Consider the following 20,989-nt stretch of genomic DNA (forward strand, 5'->3'; position numbering starts at 1 on the left):
CGTGCTTAGTCCCCTTCTGTAATCCCTGTTCACCCAAAAATGGGTGGCAGCGCACAACTCCAACACCATCGTTAAGTTTGCTGACGACAACACGGTAGTAGGCCTGATCACCGATGACGATGAGACAGCCTATAGGGAGGTGGTCAGTGACCTGGCAGTGTGGTGCTAGGACAACAACCTCTGCCTTAACTTCAGCAAGACAAAGGAGCTGATCGTGGACTACAGGAAACGGAGGGCCAAGCACGCCCCCATTCACATTGACGGAGCTGTAGTGGAGAAGGTCGAGAGCTTCAAGTTCCTCGGTGTCCACATTAATAAAGAATTATCATGGTCCACATACACCAACACAGTTGTGAAGAAGGCCACGACAATGCATCTTCCCCCTCAGGAGGATGAAACGATTTGGCATGGACCTTGAAAAAGTTCTACAGCTGCACAATTGAGAGAATCTTGACTGGCTGCATCACCGCTTGTTATAGCAAATGCTTGGCATCCAACCGCAAGGTGCTACAGAGGGCAGTGCGTATGGCCCAGTGCATCACTTGGGCCAAGCTCCCTGCCATCCAGGACCTCTTTACCAGGCGGTGTCAGTGGAAGGCCCTATAAATTGTCAGTCTCCAGCCACCCAAGTCATACTCTTCTCTCTGCTACTGCACAATAAGAGGTACCGGGGAACCAAGTCTGGAACCAACAGGACCTTGAACATCTTCTATCCCCAAGCCATAAAACTGCTAAATAGTTAACCAAATAGCTACCCGGACGATCTACATTGACCCTTTTTGCACTAACTCTTTTGACTCATCACATGCGCTGCTGCTACTGTTTATTATCTATTCTGTTATCTAGTGACTTTATTCCTAGTTATATGTACATATCTCCCTCAATTACCTTGTACCCCTGCACATCGACTTGGCACTAGTAAGTACCCTGTGCATATAGCCATATACTCATTGTGTATTTATTCCTCATTTTTCAATTCTTTCTCTTTTTTACTCTCTGTATTGTTGGGAAGTTCCCATACGTAAGAATTTCACTGTTAGTCTACACATTTATTTTACAAAGCATGTGACAAATACAATTTGATTTTGAATTTACAGTCAAAATAATTTATTTCAAACATTTATACAATTTTGACATAGGTGTGAGATGACGTGTGAGGGGCTGCAGGGGTTTCCGCTACGCCAGTGGGTGCTGCCCAGCTGTTGAAATTTGGTTACCATGATGACATAATCATGTGGTTGAAACTTCACCCTTAAAACAATTTTATTCAAATCCAATGTATTTTCCACATAGATTCCACTTCACAATACGTTGACAAATTACATTGAAACTACACTAAAATAAAAGCCCAGAAGAAAGCATGAGTATCTATGCATCTCTGCAATTAGCCTATAATTACACTTGGAATTTAAATTGGAAATCGAACATTTGCAGATTATTCCAAATTTACACAACAAACAAACACCAGCGAGAATATCCTAACATGGATTGCAATAAATGTTTTATTACAAGCAATAATATCCACAACTTTTCATATATCATATTCATTTCACATCCAAAAGGAAAATAAATATTCTGAATAGCGTGTTAAAGCGAATCATCGACAATGAAAGTAGCACTAGAAAAATACCTCTAAGTATATATAGACAAAATGGTTATTTAAAATGTCGTTAACAAAATGTCCTGGGTCGTGTTCAGTAGAAGAAGAAAACGGACCGAAACGGGGAGGGACTACCTGAAGTTGTCAAATAAGAAACTAATTACATTGCAAATGGTTTTGCTACAGTGTGCACTAATGAATACGACCCTGTTGTCTTAGCAATGCTGTTATGGATAATTGCAGAGGCTGGTCTGAATATTGATGTTTGCTAATGACACACTCATCCCACTCGTAGTTACCAGTGTGAGGCATTCTCTGCTCTCTGCCCGGAGTGGCATATAGCTGTGTGCCACTCCAGACAGAGAGTCTACAATTTTGAGAAATACTTTCTGTTTGTACATACAGAGATTGGATAGGTATTTCAATTACTTTTGAGTATTATGTCATTTGTATTTGAAAATACTGAAAGTGAATTTGATTTTTATTGCCAGACTATCACTACACTCACTCTCATTCGGAAGTGACTTTCTTTCAAACACCTTTGCGCATCCACCTACACCGTCTGATGGCTCGTAGTAATATATGGTATCTCTTTTTTGACACCAATGCAGCAAATTTTTGAATAATATGCGGCCACAAAGCTCTGAAGATTAACATTCAGAACTGTGCCAATTGTCTTAGCAATAGATACTGTTCATAGAGTGTTAGCCAAGGTTAACAGGCTGTTTTATAACTCATTTAAAGGGGCTGCCTGTAAATATATTTTCTGTATTTTGAAAATACAAAATACATGCATTTTGAAAATACAAAATACATGTATTTTCATCAAATACATTTGTTGGCACCAGTATTTTGTGGTTCATTACAATGCATTGGTCTTTAGGGTATTTTATGTTTTGTAACAGATACATTTTAATGTTTCTTTGCCCACCTCTGTGTACGTACATTACCAGGCAAAATGTTGGACACACCTACTTATTCAAGGGTTTTTCTTTATTTTTACTATTTTCTACATTGTAGAATAATAGTGAAGACATCAAACTAGGAAATAACACATATGGAATCATGTAGTAACCAAAAATCTGTTAAACATATCAAAATATATTTTATATTGGAGATTCTTCAAAGCAGCCACCCTTATCCTTGATGTCAACTTTGCACACTCTTGGCATTCTCTCAACCAGCTCCATGAGGAATGCTTTTCCAACAGTCTTGAAGGAGTTCCCACATATGCTAAGCACTTGTTGGCTGCTTTTCCTTCACTCTGCAGTCCAACTCATCCCAAACCATCTAAATTGGGTTGAGGTCAGGTGATTGTAGAGGCCAGGTCATCTGATGCAGCACTCTCCTTCTCGGTCAAATAGTCCTTCCACAGCCTGGAGGCGTGTTGGGTCATTGTCCTGTTGAAAAACAAATTATAGTCCCACTAAGCCCTAACCAGATGGGATGGCGTATAGCTGAAGAATGCTGTGGTAGCCATGCTGGTTAAGTGTGCCTTAAATTCTAAATAAATCACAGACAGTGTCACAAGAAAAGCACCCCTCACCATCACACCTCCTCCTCCATGCTTCACGATAGAAACCACACATGCGGAGATCATTCATTCACCTACTCTGCGTCTCACAAAGACACGGCAGTTGGAACCCAAAAATCTAAAATTTGGACTCAATAGACCAAAGGATAGGTTTTCACCGGTCTAATGTCCATTGCTTGGGTTTATTGGCCCAAGCAAAACTCTTCTTCTTATTGTTGTTGTCCTTTAGTAGTGGTTTCTTTGCAGCAATTCGACCATGAATGCCTGATTCACGCAGTCTCCTCTGAACAGCTGATGTTTAAATGTGTCTGTTACTTGAAATCTGTGGAGCATTTATTTGGTCTAAAATGTCTGAGGCTGGTAACTCTAATGAACTTATCCTCTGCAGCAAAGGTAACTCTGGGTCTTCCTTTCCTATGGAGGTCCTCATGAGAGCCAGTTTCATCATAGCGCTTATATTTTTTGCGACTGCACTTGAAGAAACGTTCAAAGTTCTTAAAATGTTCTGTATTTGCTGACCTTCATGTCTTAAAGTAATGATGGACTGTCATTTCTCTTTGCTTATTTGAGCTGTTCTTGCCATGATATGGACTTGGTCTTTCACCAAATAGTGCTATCTTCTGTATACCACCCCTACCTTGTCACAACACATTTGTATTTGTATTTGCATATATTATGGATCCCCATCAGCTGCTGTCAAAGCAGCAGCTACTCTTCCTTGGGTCCAGAAAAATTAAGGCAGTTTATACCATTTTAAAAACATACAATACATACACAGATTTCCCAACACAATGTGTGCCCTCAGGCCCCTACTCCACCACTACCACATATCTACAGTACTAAATCCATGTGTTTGTAAAGTGCGTATGTTATCGTGTGTGTGTATATCGTGTGTGTGTGTGTGTGTGTGCCAATGCTTGTGTTGCTTCACAGTCCCCACTGTTCCATAAGGTGTTTTTTTATCTGTTTTTTTTTTTTAAATCTAATTTTACTGCTTGCGTCATTTTCTTGATGTGGAATAGAGTTCCATGTAGTCATGGCTCTATGTAGTACTGTGAGCCTTCCATAGTCTGTTCTGGACTTGGGGATTGTGAAGAGACCTCTGGTGGCATGTCTTGTGGGGTATGCATGGGTGTCCGAGCTGTGTGCCGGTAGTTTAGACAGACAGCTCGGTGCATTCAACATGTCAATATCTTTCATAAATAAAAGTAGTGATTAAGTCAATCTCTCCTCCACTTTCAGCCAGGAGAGATTTACATGTATATTTCTAATATTAGCTCTCTGTGTACATCCAAGGGCCAGCCCTGCTGCCCTGTTCTGAGTCAATTGCATTTTTCCTAAGTCCTTTTTGTGGCACCTGACCACACGACTGAACAACAGTCAGGTTGTGACAAAATTAGGGCCTGTAAGACCTGCCTTGTTGATAGTGTTGTTAAGAGGGCAGATCATCGCTTTATTATAGACAGACTGCTCCCTATCTTAGCTACTACTGCATCAATATGTTTTGACAATGACAGTTAAAATCTAGAGTTACTCCAAGCAGTTCAGTCATCTCAACTTGCTCCATTTCCACATGATTACAACGCTTAGTTGTTTAGCGTTTAGTGAGTGTTTTGTTCCAAATACAATGCTTTTATATTTAGAAATATTTAGGGCTAACGTATTCCTTCCCACCCACTCTGAAACTAACTGCAGTCTTTGTTGAGTGCTGCAGTCATTTCAGTTGCTGTAGTGGCTGACATGTATAGTGTTGAGTCATACGCATACATAGGCACTCTGTCTTTACTCAAAGTCAGTGGCATGTTGTTAGTAAAAATCAAAAAGAGCAAGGGGCCTAAACAGCTACCCTGGGGAATTCCTGATTCTGACTGGATCATATTTGATAGGCTTCCATTAAAGGACACCCTCTGTGTTCTGTTAGACAAGTAACTCTTTATCCACATTATAGCAGGGGGTGTAAAGCCATAACACACGTTTTTCCAGCAGCTGCATGTCTAACAGGACAGCCCCACAATCATTTTATCATCAATTTCTCTCAGCCAATCATCAGTCCTGTGTGTAAGTGCTGTGCTTGCTGAGTGTCGTTCCCTATAAGCATGCTGAAATTCTGTTGTCAATTTGTTTACTGTGAAATGGCATTGTATCTGGTCAAACACCATTTTTTCCATTAGTTTACTAAGGGTTGGTAACAGGCTGATGATTGGTCAGCTATTTGAGCCAGTAAAGGGGGCTTTACTATTCTAGTAGGCTTAAATTGAAGATGTGGCAAATAGGAGTGGCAATATTGTCTGCTATTATCCTCAGTAATTTTTCATTCCATGTTTGGCTCAAATGATTGGCCACAAATTATCTTTTAACAAGGCACACCTGTTAATTGAAATGCATTCCTGGTGACTTCCTCATGAAGCTGGTTTAGAGAATGCCAAGGGTGTGCAAAGCTGTCATCAAGGCAAAGAGTGGCTACTTTGAACAATCTCAAATATAAAATACATTTTAATTTGTTTTAAACACTTTTTTGGTTGCTACATGATTCCATGTGTGCTATTTCACAGTTTTGATGTCTTAATTATTATTCTACAATGTAGAAAATATTAAAAAATAAGGGAAAACCCTTGAATGATTAGGTGTGTCCAAACTTCTGACTGGTACTGTACGTGGTTTAATATGTTTGTTCATTTCAGTCTATGGGTGTGTGTGTGTATCATTTGTTTTACTGTGTTCACACTCCCAGGAGTATCCCGGAAAACAAAGTATCCTGGAGGACTGTGAGTGCTGAGCCTGTTCCGTTGTCGACGAAAATGGACACATACTCCCCCGCCTGCAAGCCAGAACATAAAGGGTTAAAGACCATCAGTCACTCCGCACTCTACCCTCAATCCTTTCACCAAGAGCAGTGTTTATGCTCATCTATCACTCTGACTGCCAGTATCATTCCTGGCAAACAAGGTAATTGCACATAATTGTCAAAGTATATGTCTTTATCTGGAGATGAGAGTGTTGATAGGAGTGTGTGCAGATATCAGATTGTTGTGAATGGGTGGCCATATACATGTTTAACTCAATACTGTGTTTGTGTGTGCGTGAACGTGTAATAATACCCTGTGTGTGTGAGAGAGAGTATATTACCTGTATGTAAAGGGTTCCTGTCAGTAAGATGCTGAAGACTCCTGAACTACCCACCCCTGTCACCGAATCCAGAGACCTGGAACATTCAGAGGCATAGCTCAGGAAAAACAGGCAGGAACAACTGGCAATGATTGAATACATCTCTGTTTGTGTGTGTGTGTGTGTGTGTGCATGCATGCGTTTGTGTGTGTGTACTAGTACTCACACATTGCTCTGGCATAGGGACTCAATGCAGATGGAAGCCTTCACACTATCCTTCATCCTGGCTTGTGACCTCTCATTGGGCTCTGAGAACACACACACACACACACACACACACACACACACACACACACACACACACACACACACACACACACACACACACACACACACACACACACACACACACACACACAGAGGTCAGTGGCAACCCATCATTCAGGGCAGGTGGGGCCTGCCTGTTTTGCTCAATATTTTGGCAAAAATACGTGTCACATATCAGCTTGCAAACAATGTTAAAAAATAAATGTAATTGAGTTAATAAAGTTGCATACACACATGGCCTCTTTTTTTTGCTTTTTTGAGTAAGGCAGGTGTGTCAGGGTAAATGCAAGTGTCTCAGCCTAGCCGAGTGCTTTCTGTGGTGGTGGGGCGAGCCAGCAGAAAATACAGAGCGTTGCGTCTGATTGGCTCAGTTTTCTGTCATGATTGGCTCAGTGTTCGGTCACTCATGGGACAGTACGTCATCCCCAATTCTAAGGTCAGAGCTCAAATATTTTATCCCCTTGGGTTCTGCCATAGGGTTATATTAGATGTGCCCATCCAAGAAGGTTCAAGGTCATTGGCCACAGATAGAATGATATCAAATCACGTTATATTTACAGTAGCTTGGATTGGACTGATCATGTCAACATCTTACTTTCAAAGTCTTACCTAAGCAGTCATCAAATCAAAGTTTATTTGTCACTTGCATCGAATACAACAAGTGTAGTAGACCTTACAGTGAAATTCTTACTTACAGGCTCTAACCAATCGTGCGAAAAAAAGGTGTGTGTGTGTGTGTGTGTGTGTAGGTAAGTAAAGAAATAAAAAGACAGTAAAAAGACATTTGAAATTAAGAGTAGCAAGGCTATATACAGACACCAGTTAGTCAGGCGTATTGAGGTAGTATGTGCATGTAGGTATGGTTAAAGTGACTATGCATATATGATGGACAGAGAGTAGCAGTAGCGTAACAAGAGGGGTTGGCGGGTGGTGGGACACAATGCAGATAGCCCGGCTAGCCCGGTCATCAGTTGTCATCAAGTCGACAATTGACTGGCAAATCCTTGTCATAATAAGAGAAATTATAGATAAAACGTATCAGTCCTCATCGGCCATTGTACATAAAGATTACTCAACATGTTTGAAATCGCAAATTCAACAATGAGTCGTTTGGAAGGAATCAATGGCTAATTGCAAGCGTTGCAAAGAAACCACTAAGGTTAGCCTGCTATTCAATGCCAGACATTGATGACAAGTTTGATGACAAAATATGCCAACTTAGGACCGCTGCGCCACCTTCACAAGTTGAGTCCAAAAATGTATTGTATACTGTGGCATAAATGATGTAATTACGCAAGGGAGAAATGTATACTGTAGCTAAGAAAGTAATACTTAGTGTATGTTGTGTAGTAAGCTGTTAGTAGCCCATGTGCCTCACCCTAATCATTTGGTGTATTTTCACCAACGCGGTATTGTAAACACATCGCTCGTGGCCCAGTGTGTGCTTGTTTGGTTACTTTTTTTTGTACAGCTTTGACAGTGCTACTGATAGTAGTTGTGGGGCTTGGCTTGTGGTGCTTGGCGTCAAATAGTGTTATATGATGTGCATTTCTTTTTGACACGCAAAGACCCAAACGGCATTCAATGTGCCTCACCCTAATAATTCTGTTCTATTTTCACCTCTTAATTCTGCCTACTGTTCTAACTTGGTGGTGCACAAATAGCCTATAACCTGTTTTAGAGAAATGTAATCATTGAATATTGAGCTTCCATTGTCTGTTTATATGCCCCATTTATTTATCCTACGGTTCTGTCGTGTACAGGGAGTACACTGTAAGAACAGCCCATGTTCTGAATTCTGTCGTTGTACATTTCAAAAGTGCTGAACAAATAGTTATATTAACTACGTCTGTCATCAATTGCTCATTAATGTCTTCATCGAAGTTACAGATTATGTGAAAGTTTGTACATCTCAATTGTCACTAGAAACCACATTTGTTTAAGGAAGTCTGCCATATCAGCTATGTTTTTATGTGTAGTTGTTTTGCTGGCATGCATCCCACTTCTTTTTTCTTTTTTCCCTTCACCAAGATTTGCTAAAATGGCCACTGACAGATGCACATGCTAAAATGGCCACTGACAGAGGCATACACATTGCAGTGGTGGTATGGGGTGGTTTCCCTTTGGGTGGACTTTCTGAAGAAAGACCCCACCCCTGTTCCTCAGAACTGGCCAGGCCTTATCTTCTCAACATCTGACACTGATTGGCCAGGGCAGTGCCTAGGCCACTTCTGATTGGTGTAAGCCAATGACACACCCAAAACATTCAAACTGTTTTTTGCCTTGCTGCCATCTTCACTTCTTTACTTGGCCTCTTGCAGGCAGAAAAATAAGGTCAGATATATTTCTAGGTTACGAGGGAAAAGCTACTTAGAGAAAAATATATACTGTACATTGCTATGGAGTTATTGTAATGTTGATTTGTATTTGATCTGTTGTGGAGATTTCTTTTGTATGGTTTCCCATCGTTTTTCTTCATTCCTTGATAGTCTCCTCTCTCCGTCTATCCATCCCCCTCTCTCACTCCCTATCCACCCCCCAGCTCCTATCTTCCTAATTTCCTTGTCTAACCACTTTTCTACCCCTCGTTATATCTCTGTTTTCTATCTATTTGTCCTCCTCCCTCTTGAACCTCTTCCTCTTGCTCCCTCTTTTTGTGTTATGGGAATCAATTCAGCCCCAATGTACTGCAAACCCCCTCACCACCATAATTTATCACTTTGGTATGGGCCGGTGTGGAAGTCTCACCTATGAGAAGGCTGGCGGTGAGTTGGTAGAACCCGGAGACGGGAGCCGTGTAGCGGCCACTGCTAGAGTTGAAGCCCTGGCCCCTCTGGAGGCTCTGCTCAGTGTCCGAGACCTGGAGGGGTGACACAGGGAGACAAAGGTCAATGGTCAAGTGATACTGCCTTAACTAAAATATAAACCATTTAACCTTGGTCGTATTTGGCCATTTTGTCCCATGCTTTTGAGGGATAGAAGGTGTTCTAATATCTGATGATGTAATATTACTGTGCATGTGTGTGCACGTGCATGAGTTTATTGTAGCGTGTGTCTACTCATCCAGTTGAAGGCCTGGGGCTCCAGTGAGTTGTGTCTGTAACCATATGCATGTGTGCTTGTGAGTGTGTGCCTGCGTTGGCATATTTATGCGTGTTTGAGTGTGTGTGTATGTGTGTGTGTGTGTGTGTGTGTGTGTGCGATTCACTCACACTGCTGAATGGCTGCAGCTCTAGCAGACTGCGGCGTGGCACGGTGAGTGGGTGGTGCAGGCGGCAGTGGAAGGCGGTGGCCACACGGGGAGGTCGCTCACAGAGCAGACAGGGTCCACCAGCCATCTCTGAGGTAGAGGGAGAGAGTTCCTGTGATCAGTTGACCTATTTATTTATTTTCAAGAGCGACAGAGACAGATTCCCCTCAATTCATTAGTGCACTATATAGGGAATAGGGTGCTTTGAGACGCACACAGAGACTATTCATGGCTTTCACCTACCCAGCCAAGGCAGATCAATGACTGGATAGGTGAACACCTTCAAGGAAGGAAAGAAGGAAAGGATGCATTGTCAAAGTATTTGAAAAATACATTTAGATTATGTTGGTACTGCATGAGTTTTCTGTAATGGCAAGAGGAGGGGAGATGAGTGAGATTCATGTGGATTGAGGGAGTGAGTGTCAGAATAATCAAAAAGGTACTGAAGTGAAAGACGGAATTGTTTTTGTGTTGTTTATATTCTTAAAGAATATATGTTTGAGTTGTGGTGTGTGAGAGGTGCTGTCTTACATTGCTTTTTGAATTAAGAATCTGAGAGTGCCATGGGCATGCCTAATATAAATATATTTGAGATTGATCTGTGTGGTAGTGAAGGCTCATGACTGCTTATCACTTATTAACCATCAGTTATTCATATTACTTTACTTTAATAAAACAATTATTTTGTATATTAGATTGTTTTATTTGATGACTTTATTATTTGATTCCAAGTCATCATCTCATCTCTAAAGAGATGTTGCCTATGCTGTCTGACAATATCGCTATTTTAGTAGTTCTTCAAAGTAAATAAGGCATACTTTTAATGACTGCTCAATACCAACTATCAATCACTTAGATGATGTATTTTCAGGTGGAGATACCTCAAAGAAACTGCTTTCTATGCATCCCCTCTTGATTACGCATTCTTCTGTCCCTTACATAGCAGGCATAAAAGAAACAGGCCGGACAAGGAGCTGCGCAATGGATTATGGCTATTGTAATTAATGATCACATGTTGTGCACTAAACTATGTAGAACATTGGCCTGTTGGATACTACAACTCCCAACTGTTCAGGCATGATCTGGTTTATCTCTAGAAAAACTGTAGTGAAATGTGTGCATTGAGCTCACAGAAAAAAACTGAATGAAATGGAATTAAAATAATTGAACTATCAATGTCTGTCAATTAGTTGTTTAAAAACTGAAAAATAATTGACATTTCGGTTAATCGCTCAGCATAATCTCTTGCTAATCTATACATTTTGCCATGAGGCTGAGAGAAGATTTTGGTTTTCTAAAGCAAATTTCCTGATATTCTACACATTTTGCAATGAGGCTGAGAGAAAATGTTGCCGTTTTAAAGCACATTTCCTGTAATTGTAAATATTTAAGGCCTGTTCATATGCTACCTGGAGGGGTGGGGGGGGGGGGACCTCCAGAAGGTCTGTGGGGGTGTGTGGTACACCAGTGGTGTGAATATATATTTGTTTGAATATCAGCAGTTTGTGTGTGAGTTTAAGTGTTAAAGAGTATGTTTTAGTTTGAGTGCTAGTGTCTGTAGCGTGTCTGCGAGAGTGTATGTACGGCGCCACCCTGCTCGGCTGTGTGAATAGAAGTCTTTATGTTTTAGAGGGCTGTGAGAACAGCCTGCAGTTCCCGGAGAGCACAAACAGACCCGTGTCTACTCACATGGCAGCCTGCCAACTCTCATTCCACACACGGACAGTTATTACAAACACACAAATGCCAACTGGGAACATACGCACATACCTCATACACACATACTCACGCACGAGCACACACACAAAGTAACAAAGACACACTAGCGAGTCTGGAGGAATCTGAGGAATTTTACGGCCCAGCCAAGTCACATCCACGTTCCGGAAAATTACCTCTATTAAGGGATCAGACCAGCCCACAATCAGACAAACAGCCTCCCAAGCATTTTATAGCCTACATTCACCCACATTGTTTAGAAAGACCAACTGTAACCAATACATAAAATGTAGTGGCTGTGCATTGTTATGCAGCATGTACTGAGTTATGCTGTGTTTGTAGTGTGAATATACTGCATGCACCGCAGAGTATGTATTCAGTAAATTGTTTTCAGCAATTGTAGTATCTTAGGGTTAGGGCAATTTTTCCCATATCAGATGACAGTTTTCAAGCTCTGGCTGCATTCGATAACCAAGATACAAGTCATAATTCAATAATCCTGTTGCAAAAAATAAACAATTGTGATCTCTGATTCAAACAACTAGCACTGTGGGTTCTGCTTTAGAGTCGGGTGTGGTTTTTCTTCAATATCAAATTGATACCTTTTTATGGATTTCATGGTCGAGTCACTCCATTGTTATGAACGTTCTCAGCGGCCACTGACTCCCAACTTTGGTGTCCACTAGTTTTAAACGGCTAGTGATGATTTCATAGTTGCTTAAAAATAAGATGTCATTGCTAAAAAAGACAAATAATTAATAGGCACCTCCTTGTCATCATTATGATGTCCTCAGATCAGTGGAAGATGGTGCCATTTATGATTAGGGAGGACTATCTTTTTTTGTATTAGCATGGCCTTATTTCTATAAAAAAACATTGGATGACTGTCATTCATATTCCATTCACACAGTTCAAATATTTTAATTTGCCCTATACCCATCATGATGTTGCTACAACCTAGTCTATAAAAAAAATGTGTGAACTAGGCCTTTGTTACTCCTCTATTAGCAGAGAAAAATACGCCTTAGTTGCAAAATGTCCTCCGGCTACACCATGGTGCTTCTCTAGATGATGCTGTTTGTATTTGTATTTATCCTGGATCCCCATTAGCAGCAAAATTAAGGAAGTTATACACATTTTAAAAACATTACAATACATTCACAACACACTGTGCTCCCAGGCCACTACTCCACCACTACCACATATCTACCATACCAAATCCATGTGCACGTGTGTGTACAGTGCTTATGTTATTGCGTGTGTGTGTGTATGCATGTGTCTATACCGATGGATTGTCATGCCTTGGCCTTAGTATTCTGTGTTTTCTTTATTATGTTGGTTAGGCCAGGGTGTGACATGGGTGATTTATGTGTCTTGTTTTGTCTAGGGGTTTTGTAGTCTATAGGGTTGTGTTCAGTTGAGTGTTCTAAGTAAGTCTATGGTTGCCTGGAGTGGTTCTCAATCAGAGGCAGGTGTTTATCGTTGTCTCTGATTGGGAACCATATTTAGGCAGCCATATTCTTTAGGTATCTTGTGGGTGATTGTTCCTGTCTCTGTGTTTTGCACCAGTTAGGACTGTTTCGGTTTTCCCACATTTTCTTATTTTGTATAGTGTTCACGTTTTCATCTTTCATTAAAGATGTTTATAAATAACCACGCTGCATTTTGGTCCTCCTCTCCTTCCCAGGAAGAAAACCGTTACAGAATCACCCACCACAACAGGACCAAGCGGTGTGGTGACAGGCAGCGGCAGCAGGAGCAGCACAAGGAGGAATGGACATGGGATGATGTGTTGGACGGCAAGGGTTGCTACACATGGGAGGAGATCCTGGCGGAAAAGGATCGCCTCCCATGGGTACAGGTGGAGGCAGCTAGGAGAGCAGAGGCAGCCGGAGAGAGGAGCCGGCGACACGAGGGAACACGGCTGGCAAGGAAACACGAGAGTCCAGGCCTGCAGTGCGCCTCGCCTGTCCAGCGCTGTCAGAGCCTTCCTCCTCTCCAGCGTCGCCTGAGCTGCTCGGCTGCCCAGCGCCGCCAGAGTCTCCCGTCTGTCCTGAGCCGCCAGAGTCTCCCGTCTGTCCTGAGCCGCCAGAGTCTCCCGTCTGTCCTGAGCCGCCAGAGTCTCCCGTCTGTCCTGAGCCGCCAGAGTCTCCCGTCTGTCCTGAGCCGCCAGTCTCCCGTCTGTCCTGAGACGCCAGAGTCTCCCGTCTGTCCTGAGCCGCCAGAGTCTCCCGTCTGTCCTGAGCCGCCAGAGTCTCCCGTCTGCCCTGAGCCGCCAGAGTCTCCCGTCTGCCCTGAGCCGCCAGAGTCTCCCGTCTGTCCTGAGCCGCCAGAGTCTCCCGTCTGTCCTGAGCCGCCAGTCTCCCGTCTGTCATGAGCCGCCAGAGTCTCCCGTCTGTCATGAGCCGCCAGAGTCTCCCGTCTGTCATGAGCCGCCAGTCTCCCATCTGTCATGAGCCGCCAGTCTCCCGTCTGTCATGAGCCGCCAGAGTCTCCCGTCTGTCATGAGCCGCCAGAGTCTCCCGTCTGTCATGAGCCGCCAGAGTCTCCCGTCTGTCATGAGCCCCCAGAGTCTCCCGTCTGTCATGAGCCGCCAGAGTCTCCCGTCTGTCATGAGCCGACAGAGTCTCCCGTCTGTCATGAGCCGCCAGAGTCTCCCGTCTGTCATGAGCCGCCAGAGTCTCCCGTCTGTCATGAGCCGCCAGAGTCTCCCGTCTGTCATGAGCCGCCAGAGTCTCCCGTCTGTCATGAGCCGCCAGAGTCTCCCGTCTGTCATGAGCCGCCAGAGTCTCCCGTCTGTCATGAGCCGCCAGAGTCTCCCGTCTGTCATGAGCCGCCAGAGTCTCCCGTCTGTCATGAGCCCCCAGAGTCTCCCGTCTGTCATGAGCCCCCAGAGTCTCCCGTCTGTCATGAGCCGCCAGTCTGCAATGAGCCGCCAGAGCCGCCAGTCTGCAAGGAGCCGCCAGAGCCGCCAGTCTGCAAGGAGCAGCCAGAGCCGCCAGTCTGCCAGGACCCGTCAGAGCCACCAGTCAGCCAGGACCCGTCAGAGCCGCCAGTCAGCCAGGACCCGTCAGAGCCGCCAGTCAGCCAGGATCCGCCAGAGCCGCCAGTCAGCCAGGATCCGCCAGAGCCGCCAGTCAGCCAGGATCCGCCAGAGCCGCCAGTCAGCCAGGATCCACCAGAGCCGCCAGTCTGCCAGGATCCGCCAGAGCCGCCATTCAGCCAGGATCCGCCAGAGCCGCCATTCAGCCAGAGCCATCAACCTGCCTGAGCTATCTCGTAGTCTTGGGCTACCTCTCAGTCCTGAGCTACCCCTCAGTCTTCAGCTACCCCTCAGTCTTCAGCTACCCCTCAGTCTTCAGCTACTCCTCAGTCCCGAGCTGTCGCTCAGTCCGGAGCTGCCCCTCAGTCCAGTGGGGCCCTTTGTTAAGGTTACTAGGCCAAGGTCGGCGGCGAGGGTCGCCACTCAAGGGACGCTAAGTAAGCAGATTAAGACTGTGTTGGAGTGGGGTCCACGTCCCGCGCCAGAGCCGCCACCGTGGACAGACGCCCACCAAGACCCTCCCCTATGGGTTTAGGTGTGCGGCCGCACCTTTGGGAGGGGGGGGGGGGGGGGGGGGGTACTGTCACGCCCTGGCCTTAGTATTCTGTGTTTTATTTATTATGTTGGTTAGGCCAGGGTGTGACATGGGTGATTTATGTGTCTTGTTTTGTCTAGGGGTTTTGTAGTCTGTGGGGTTGTGTTCAGTTGAGTGTTCTAGGTAAGTCTATGGTTGCCTGGAGTGGTTCTCAATCAGAGGCAGGTGTTTATCGTCGTCTCTGATTGGGAACCATATTTAGGCAGCCATATTCTTTAGGTATCTTGTGGGTGATTGTTCCTGTCTCTGTGTTTTGCACCAGTTAGGACTGTTTTGGTTTTTCCACATTTTCTTATTTTGTATAGTGTTCGTTTTCATCTTTCATTAAAGATGTTTATAAATAACCACGCTGCATTTTGGTCCTCCTCTCCTTCCCAGGAAGAAAACCGTTACATGGTTGTGTTGCTTCACAGTCCCATAAGGTGTATTTTTATTTGTTTTTTTTAATCAAATGTTATTGCTTGCATCAGTTACTTGATTGTGGAATAGAGTTCCATGTAGTCATGGCTCTATGTAGTACTGTGCGCCTCCCATAGTCTGTTTTGGACTTGGAACTCTTGTCGCGTTTTTTGTGGGGTATGCATGGGTGTCTGAGCTGTGTGCCAGTAGTTTAGACAGACAACTCGGTGCATTCAACATGTCAATACCTCTCATAAATGTGACCGACCGGCTCAAATCGGTCTTATGTAGAAACATTTGAAATTGTGTATTTTACATTTTACATTTTACAAAATGTAAAGACTACAAAATTGCATATCATACACTACAGTTGAGGAACAATGGGAAAGGAATTTTGCCTGATAAACTTGTAAACTCACTTTTGAGAAAATGGCCTTTGAAACTTTTAGTACTACTACTGGAGAGCTCTTCTTTGTCTACACCCATTCAGCATCGTTCACACACTCTTCAGCTTTAGCCCCACCCATCTCTTTAAGGGTTGATCCGAGCTCTCTCTACTAACAACAGAAGTCAAGCTAACTTGCTAGCTACTTCCAGACAAATGACAGAACAGCTCACTGAACATTACTCGCCCTAGCAGAGCTGGTTAGGCTGTTATGTTTTCCAGAGCGTTGGTGACTGCAACTGTGCTGTCAGATTGTCCATTCGGAAATTCAAAACGTGTCGTTCTCGGAGCGTTCAGAGCTCACACTGGACGCTCTGGCCGATGAGTAGGGTTGATACGAACGAACGTTCTGACCTCACAACGGCAGTCATGCACCCAAGATAACTGACTAACATTGGATAACTTGCTAGCTACTTCCAGGCACATAATGAGAGAACACCCCACTCTGACCATTTGAATCGCCCTAGCAGAGCTGGTTAGGCTGTTTTCATGTTAACCAGAGCGTTGGTGACGTTAACTGTGCTGCTGGCAACAATTTAATTATGCTTTTTTGCCTACGTTTACTGACACCAGTCATATTCAACGGGTGTTGAGAGTTCATAAATTCATCAGCTATTCTGCGCCCTGGCACACTCAGACAAGAGTGCTCTGAAATTGGAGTAGATGGCCAGACTGAATTTATGAACGCACCCCAAATTGTTACTTGCGTAGTGGGGTCTTTGGTTAAGACATGTAGCTAGCTCGGTAAACAATGAGCCATAATCACATCTCATGAAGTTACTACCCAGCTTGAATCTGCAGGTAGCTGACCAACCAGGTTCAATGTTAGCTAGCTAACATTAGGCAATAGCTAGCTAAGAAAATGGCTCTGAGATACGAATATTAAGGTCATACACGTAACGTTAGCCAGCAAGCCAGCCAGCTAATGTTAGATAGCTAGGTAAACAATGAACCATGATCCTAACTCATGACGTTACTACCCTGCATGAATCTGCAGGTAGCTGACCAACTAAGTTCGATGTTAGCTAGCTAACATTAGGCAATAGCTAGCTAAGAAAATGGCTCTGAGATACGAATAATAAGGTCATACATGTAACGTTAGCTAGCGAGCCAGCAAGCTAACGTTAGCAATGGTAAACAATGAACCATAATCACAACTCATGACGTTACTACACTGCATGAATCTGCATGTAGCTAACTAACCAGGTTGAATGTTAGCTAGCTAAAATTAGGATATAACTAGCCAAGAAAATGTATCTTTCTGTTAAAATTAGAAACCCGTAATATCTGAAAATGTAACTAGGTAGACTATCTTACATCATTCACGGATGGACGTGTCTCCTGTCGGATGCCATGGTTGCCCTTAGTTTGAAGATGTAATCCGGAGATAGGTGTTTTCTCCATCTCCTTAGCTATCATACTCGAATTCCACTGATTTCAAAACTCGAACCTCCAGAAAGTCGAGAGCAACACTAAAGCAGTTTTAATACATGATACATAAAAAAGCTGTGTTAGACAGAATTACCTACTGACCAGCTTAAATCGACAGAAGTGTGGCAGACCAATCCAAACTCATCTCTCGGCATGTCCAGCCCACTCATTACTCAGCCAACCATGGCTAGTGGGAAGGTTGTTGTCTTTTTATGTGGCTAAACCAACTAGACTTGTGATTTAACAATTTTATTTGTATTTACAGATGGCATACAAGTTTGTTATTAAGGCACATGAATGTTCGAGAAGGCATTTCTACCAAAAAATGCATTGTGATTCTAAAAAGTTTACATTCAAACTGCTCTCCTGTGAAGTGGTGACCCGCCTGTAGGACCTGCGTTGTTGATAATCCTGTTAAGAAGGTAAAACAGCGCTATATTATGGACAGACCCCATTTTAGCTACTACTGCATCAAATGTTTTGACCATGACAGTTTACAATCCAGGATTTCTCCAAGCAGTTTTGTCACCTCAACTTGCTCAATTTCCCCATTATGTATTACAAGGTTGAGGTTTAGTGATTTGTCCCAAATACAATGCTTTTAGTTTTAGAAATATTTAGGACTAATTCATTCCTTTCCACCGACTCTGAACTAACTGCCACACTTTGTTAAGTGTAGAAGTCATATCAGTCGCTGTAGTAGTTGACGTGTACAGTGTTGAATCATCCGCATACATAGACACACTAACTACATATGTCGTTAGTAAAGATTGAAAAAGTTAGAGGCCTAGACCGCTGCCCTGGGGAATTCCTGATTCTACCTAGATTATGTTGGAGAGGGTTCCATTTAAGAACATCCTCTGTGTTCTGTTAGACAGGTAATTCTTAATCCACAATATAGCAGGGAGTGTAAAGCCATAAACATACGTTTTTCCAGCAATAGACTATTATCGATCATGTCAAAAGCCGCACTAAAGTCAAACAAAACATTCCCCACAATCATCAATTTCTCTCAGCCAGTCATTTGTCTAAGTGCTGTGCTTGTTGAATGTCCTTCCCTAAAAGCGTGCAATCCTTTTCTTAATGGGTGCGTAATCATGTGCCTATGAACCAGATGTATACTGTTAGCACTGTGGTGGTTTGCCCCAGTAGGAAGTCCACTTTGTGCAGCTCACCCTGCACTAACATACATACGTAGAAGTAGTAGAAGTAGATATGCTCATGTTATGTATGTTAGTGCAGGGTGAGTTGCACATAGTGGACTTCCTACTAGGGCAAACTGCCACAGTGCTAATAGTATAAATCTGGTTCATAGGCACATGATTTCTGCATACAATAGCTGTAGGATCAGCAGAGGAATTCCGAGCATTAGGTTACTTACATTGTGTCTGCCAATGCTCCTGGTATAATGTACATTTGCTATTGGGGCGGCAGGGTAGCCTAGTGGTTAGAGCTGTGGACTAGTAACCGGAAGGTTGCAAGTTCAATCCCCCGAGCTGACAAGGTACAAATCTGTCGTTCTGCCCCTGAACAGGCAGTTAACCCACTGTTCCTAGGCCGTCATTGAAAATAAGAATTTGTTCTTAACTGACTTGCCTAGTTAAATAAAGAAAAAAAGTCATTGTCTCAATGTAGCCTCATAATGCTGTGAAAGGATCCAGGTACACAAATGATTTGGATGGATCCCATCTTCCTTATAATACATGTTTTGTTTCCAAAAGGTATCAAAATTGTCAACAAATGTTTTGAGCTGCAATAATCACGTAGCCAGTTTTGAAGAGAACGAATCCTTCTAAAACGTTCAATGCCACAATTCAGAGAGGGCACAGGGCCAGATATGATGGGTCTTTTGTTAGTGTTTAGCAGAGACACTAATCAGCTTTTGTAAATCCAGTTTCAACTGTTCAGAGCTGCACTTCATAATGTCATTAAAACCCACATGGACTAACGATAGAATCAATTTCCATGTCCTGACGTAGTACATTCGGGAACTGGTAAGTAATGTTAATTACTCGCGCTCCTGGATAGGACATTGTTTTTGCACCGAGAGCTGCCCAAAATCAAGGCTGGTGAGAAGGATAAGAAAATCCGACGGCTCCCACGCTTCACAGGATTTGGAGAACCCTTTATGGACAGGTGAGAGGCAGGATAACCTGAGCACATTGCTCCTGGCGCCTGGTGCAGGCTTCCGACAGATGGAGAAGCCCCGGTCGATCCATAGCAGGTTACCAAGATCGACTTAGAAATCGTAGGAATAGGCACTGAGCAGCAGACACAGGTGCAGGAAGATCAGGCTCCAGTACAGCGGAACTATTTGTTGTTTGTATCCGCTTTGGGCCTCTCGTTGGGAGTGTAGACTGCTTTGCGAGAGGCCGCTGTCTTCGGCTTCCACAGCTTGTGACATGCGACCATCGTTGATTACCATGTTCCTCTTGCTGTACTCCATCGACTCCGCTATCAGTTGGGGGACGAAAGGCAGGAGATGGCACCCCTGGTGAATCAACTCCAGGCAAGGTGGAGATACATCCAACAAGCGTGAAAGCCGTCCAGCCACCGGTGTAGAAAAGGTAAACATTCCACTCTGCGTTTGCTCCAGTTTCTTACGTAGGCTGGTGTCCTGTGTGATCAAGGAAGCCACCTCCAGCCTATAATTCTCGGCAAGCAAACAATTGCCACATTGGAACTCTGAGTGATCCAGTTTGTCCCGAAACAAAGCGTAGTAGATACAGCGCCTAGAGCACTGGAACTGTACATTTATTACTGTGGATAAAGAGGGCTCCATTGGAAAACTCATGGGACTAACTTCGTTCGCTTGATGGCTAGCAGCTTAGCAAATCTGTCAAGCAGGCTTCAACCTGTCTGTTAAGCAGGATTCCGGGACATAAAATAGCGGTCCTAGCTGTTAAAAGCTAATCCATGCTAATCCATGCAAAAACAAGTTCAGTATTTATATTTAATGAATATTGGTTGTGTTTTAGTCAAAAATGACATGTTTTCAGCATACAGTTTTCAGCTGCGATGTTGAGGCTACTGTAGACCTTCATTGCAAAACAGTGTGTTTTAATCAGTTATTTGGTGACGTGAATATATTTTGTATTTAGTAGAGCTTTATCTAAAAACGATAACTTTTGGAATGTTTCACCCCCCCAAAAAAATGTCACTGAATTGGCTGGTCCTCCCCTTCCTCCTCTGAGGAGCCTCCACTGCACCAGCCATATGCCTAAAGTATATCTATGCCGCCATTATCTAGCAACTATCGTCGTAGAAACCTAGCAATGCTAACATGCTCTTCACTTAATTTTAACTATGTAACATTACACTTCTTCTAAAGTAAAACTAATGACATCATAATGCTGATTAAGGGTTTGCCTACTTTAGGAATGCAATCTTATTTCCAAGCCGCACTTTACTATAAGAGAATGCATTGCGTGGAGCTGTATGTCAGTATGGAGTCCGAGAACTTGTGCAACAGAGTTAAGAATGTACCATAAGCTCACGTGACAGCTAGCTTGACATGTCGCCGATGGAGCCATCCAGGAGGTAC

At 43.5% G+C, this 20,989-nt stretch overlaps 1 protein-coding gene across 1 annotated transcript in view; it reads right to left on the minus strand.

Annotated features, from left to right (window-relative positions):
- Nucleotides 1-1,083: 1,083 nt before the first annotated feature.
- Nucleotides 1,084-20,989, minus strand: part of si:ch1073-184j22.1 (erythroferrone) — a 29,343-nt gene continuing 9,437 nt past the window's right edge. The window contains exons 4-8 of the mRNA XM_021612657.3: nt 9,779-9,906; nt 9,315-9,426; nt 6,466-6,547; nt 6,261-6,336; nt 1,084-5,952 (exon numbers count right to left, since the gene is read on the minus strand). Coding sequence (XP_021468332.1) covers nt 5,854-5,952; nt 6,261-6,336; nt 6,466-6,547; nt 9,315-9,426; nt 9,779-9,906 — 497 coding nt within the window. The 3' untranslated portion in view covers nt 1,084-5,853. The remainder of the gene's footprint in view (nt 5,953-6,260; nt 6,337-6,465; nt 6,548-9,314; nt 9,427-9,778; nt 9,907-20,989) is intronic.

Source organism: Oncorhynchus mykiss, chromosome 8 (genome assembly GCF_057628025.1).
Source record: "Oncorhynchus mykiss isolate SJ-2025 chromosome 8, ASM5762802v1, whole genome shotgun sequence".
NCBI classification, from domain to species: Eukaryota; Metazoa; Chordata; class Actinopteri; order Salmoniformes; family Salmonidae; genus Oncorhynchus; species Oncorhynchus mykiss.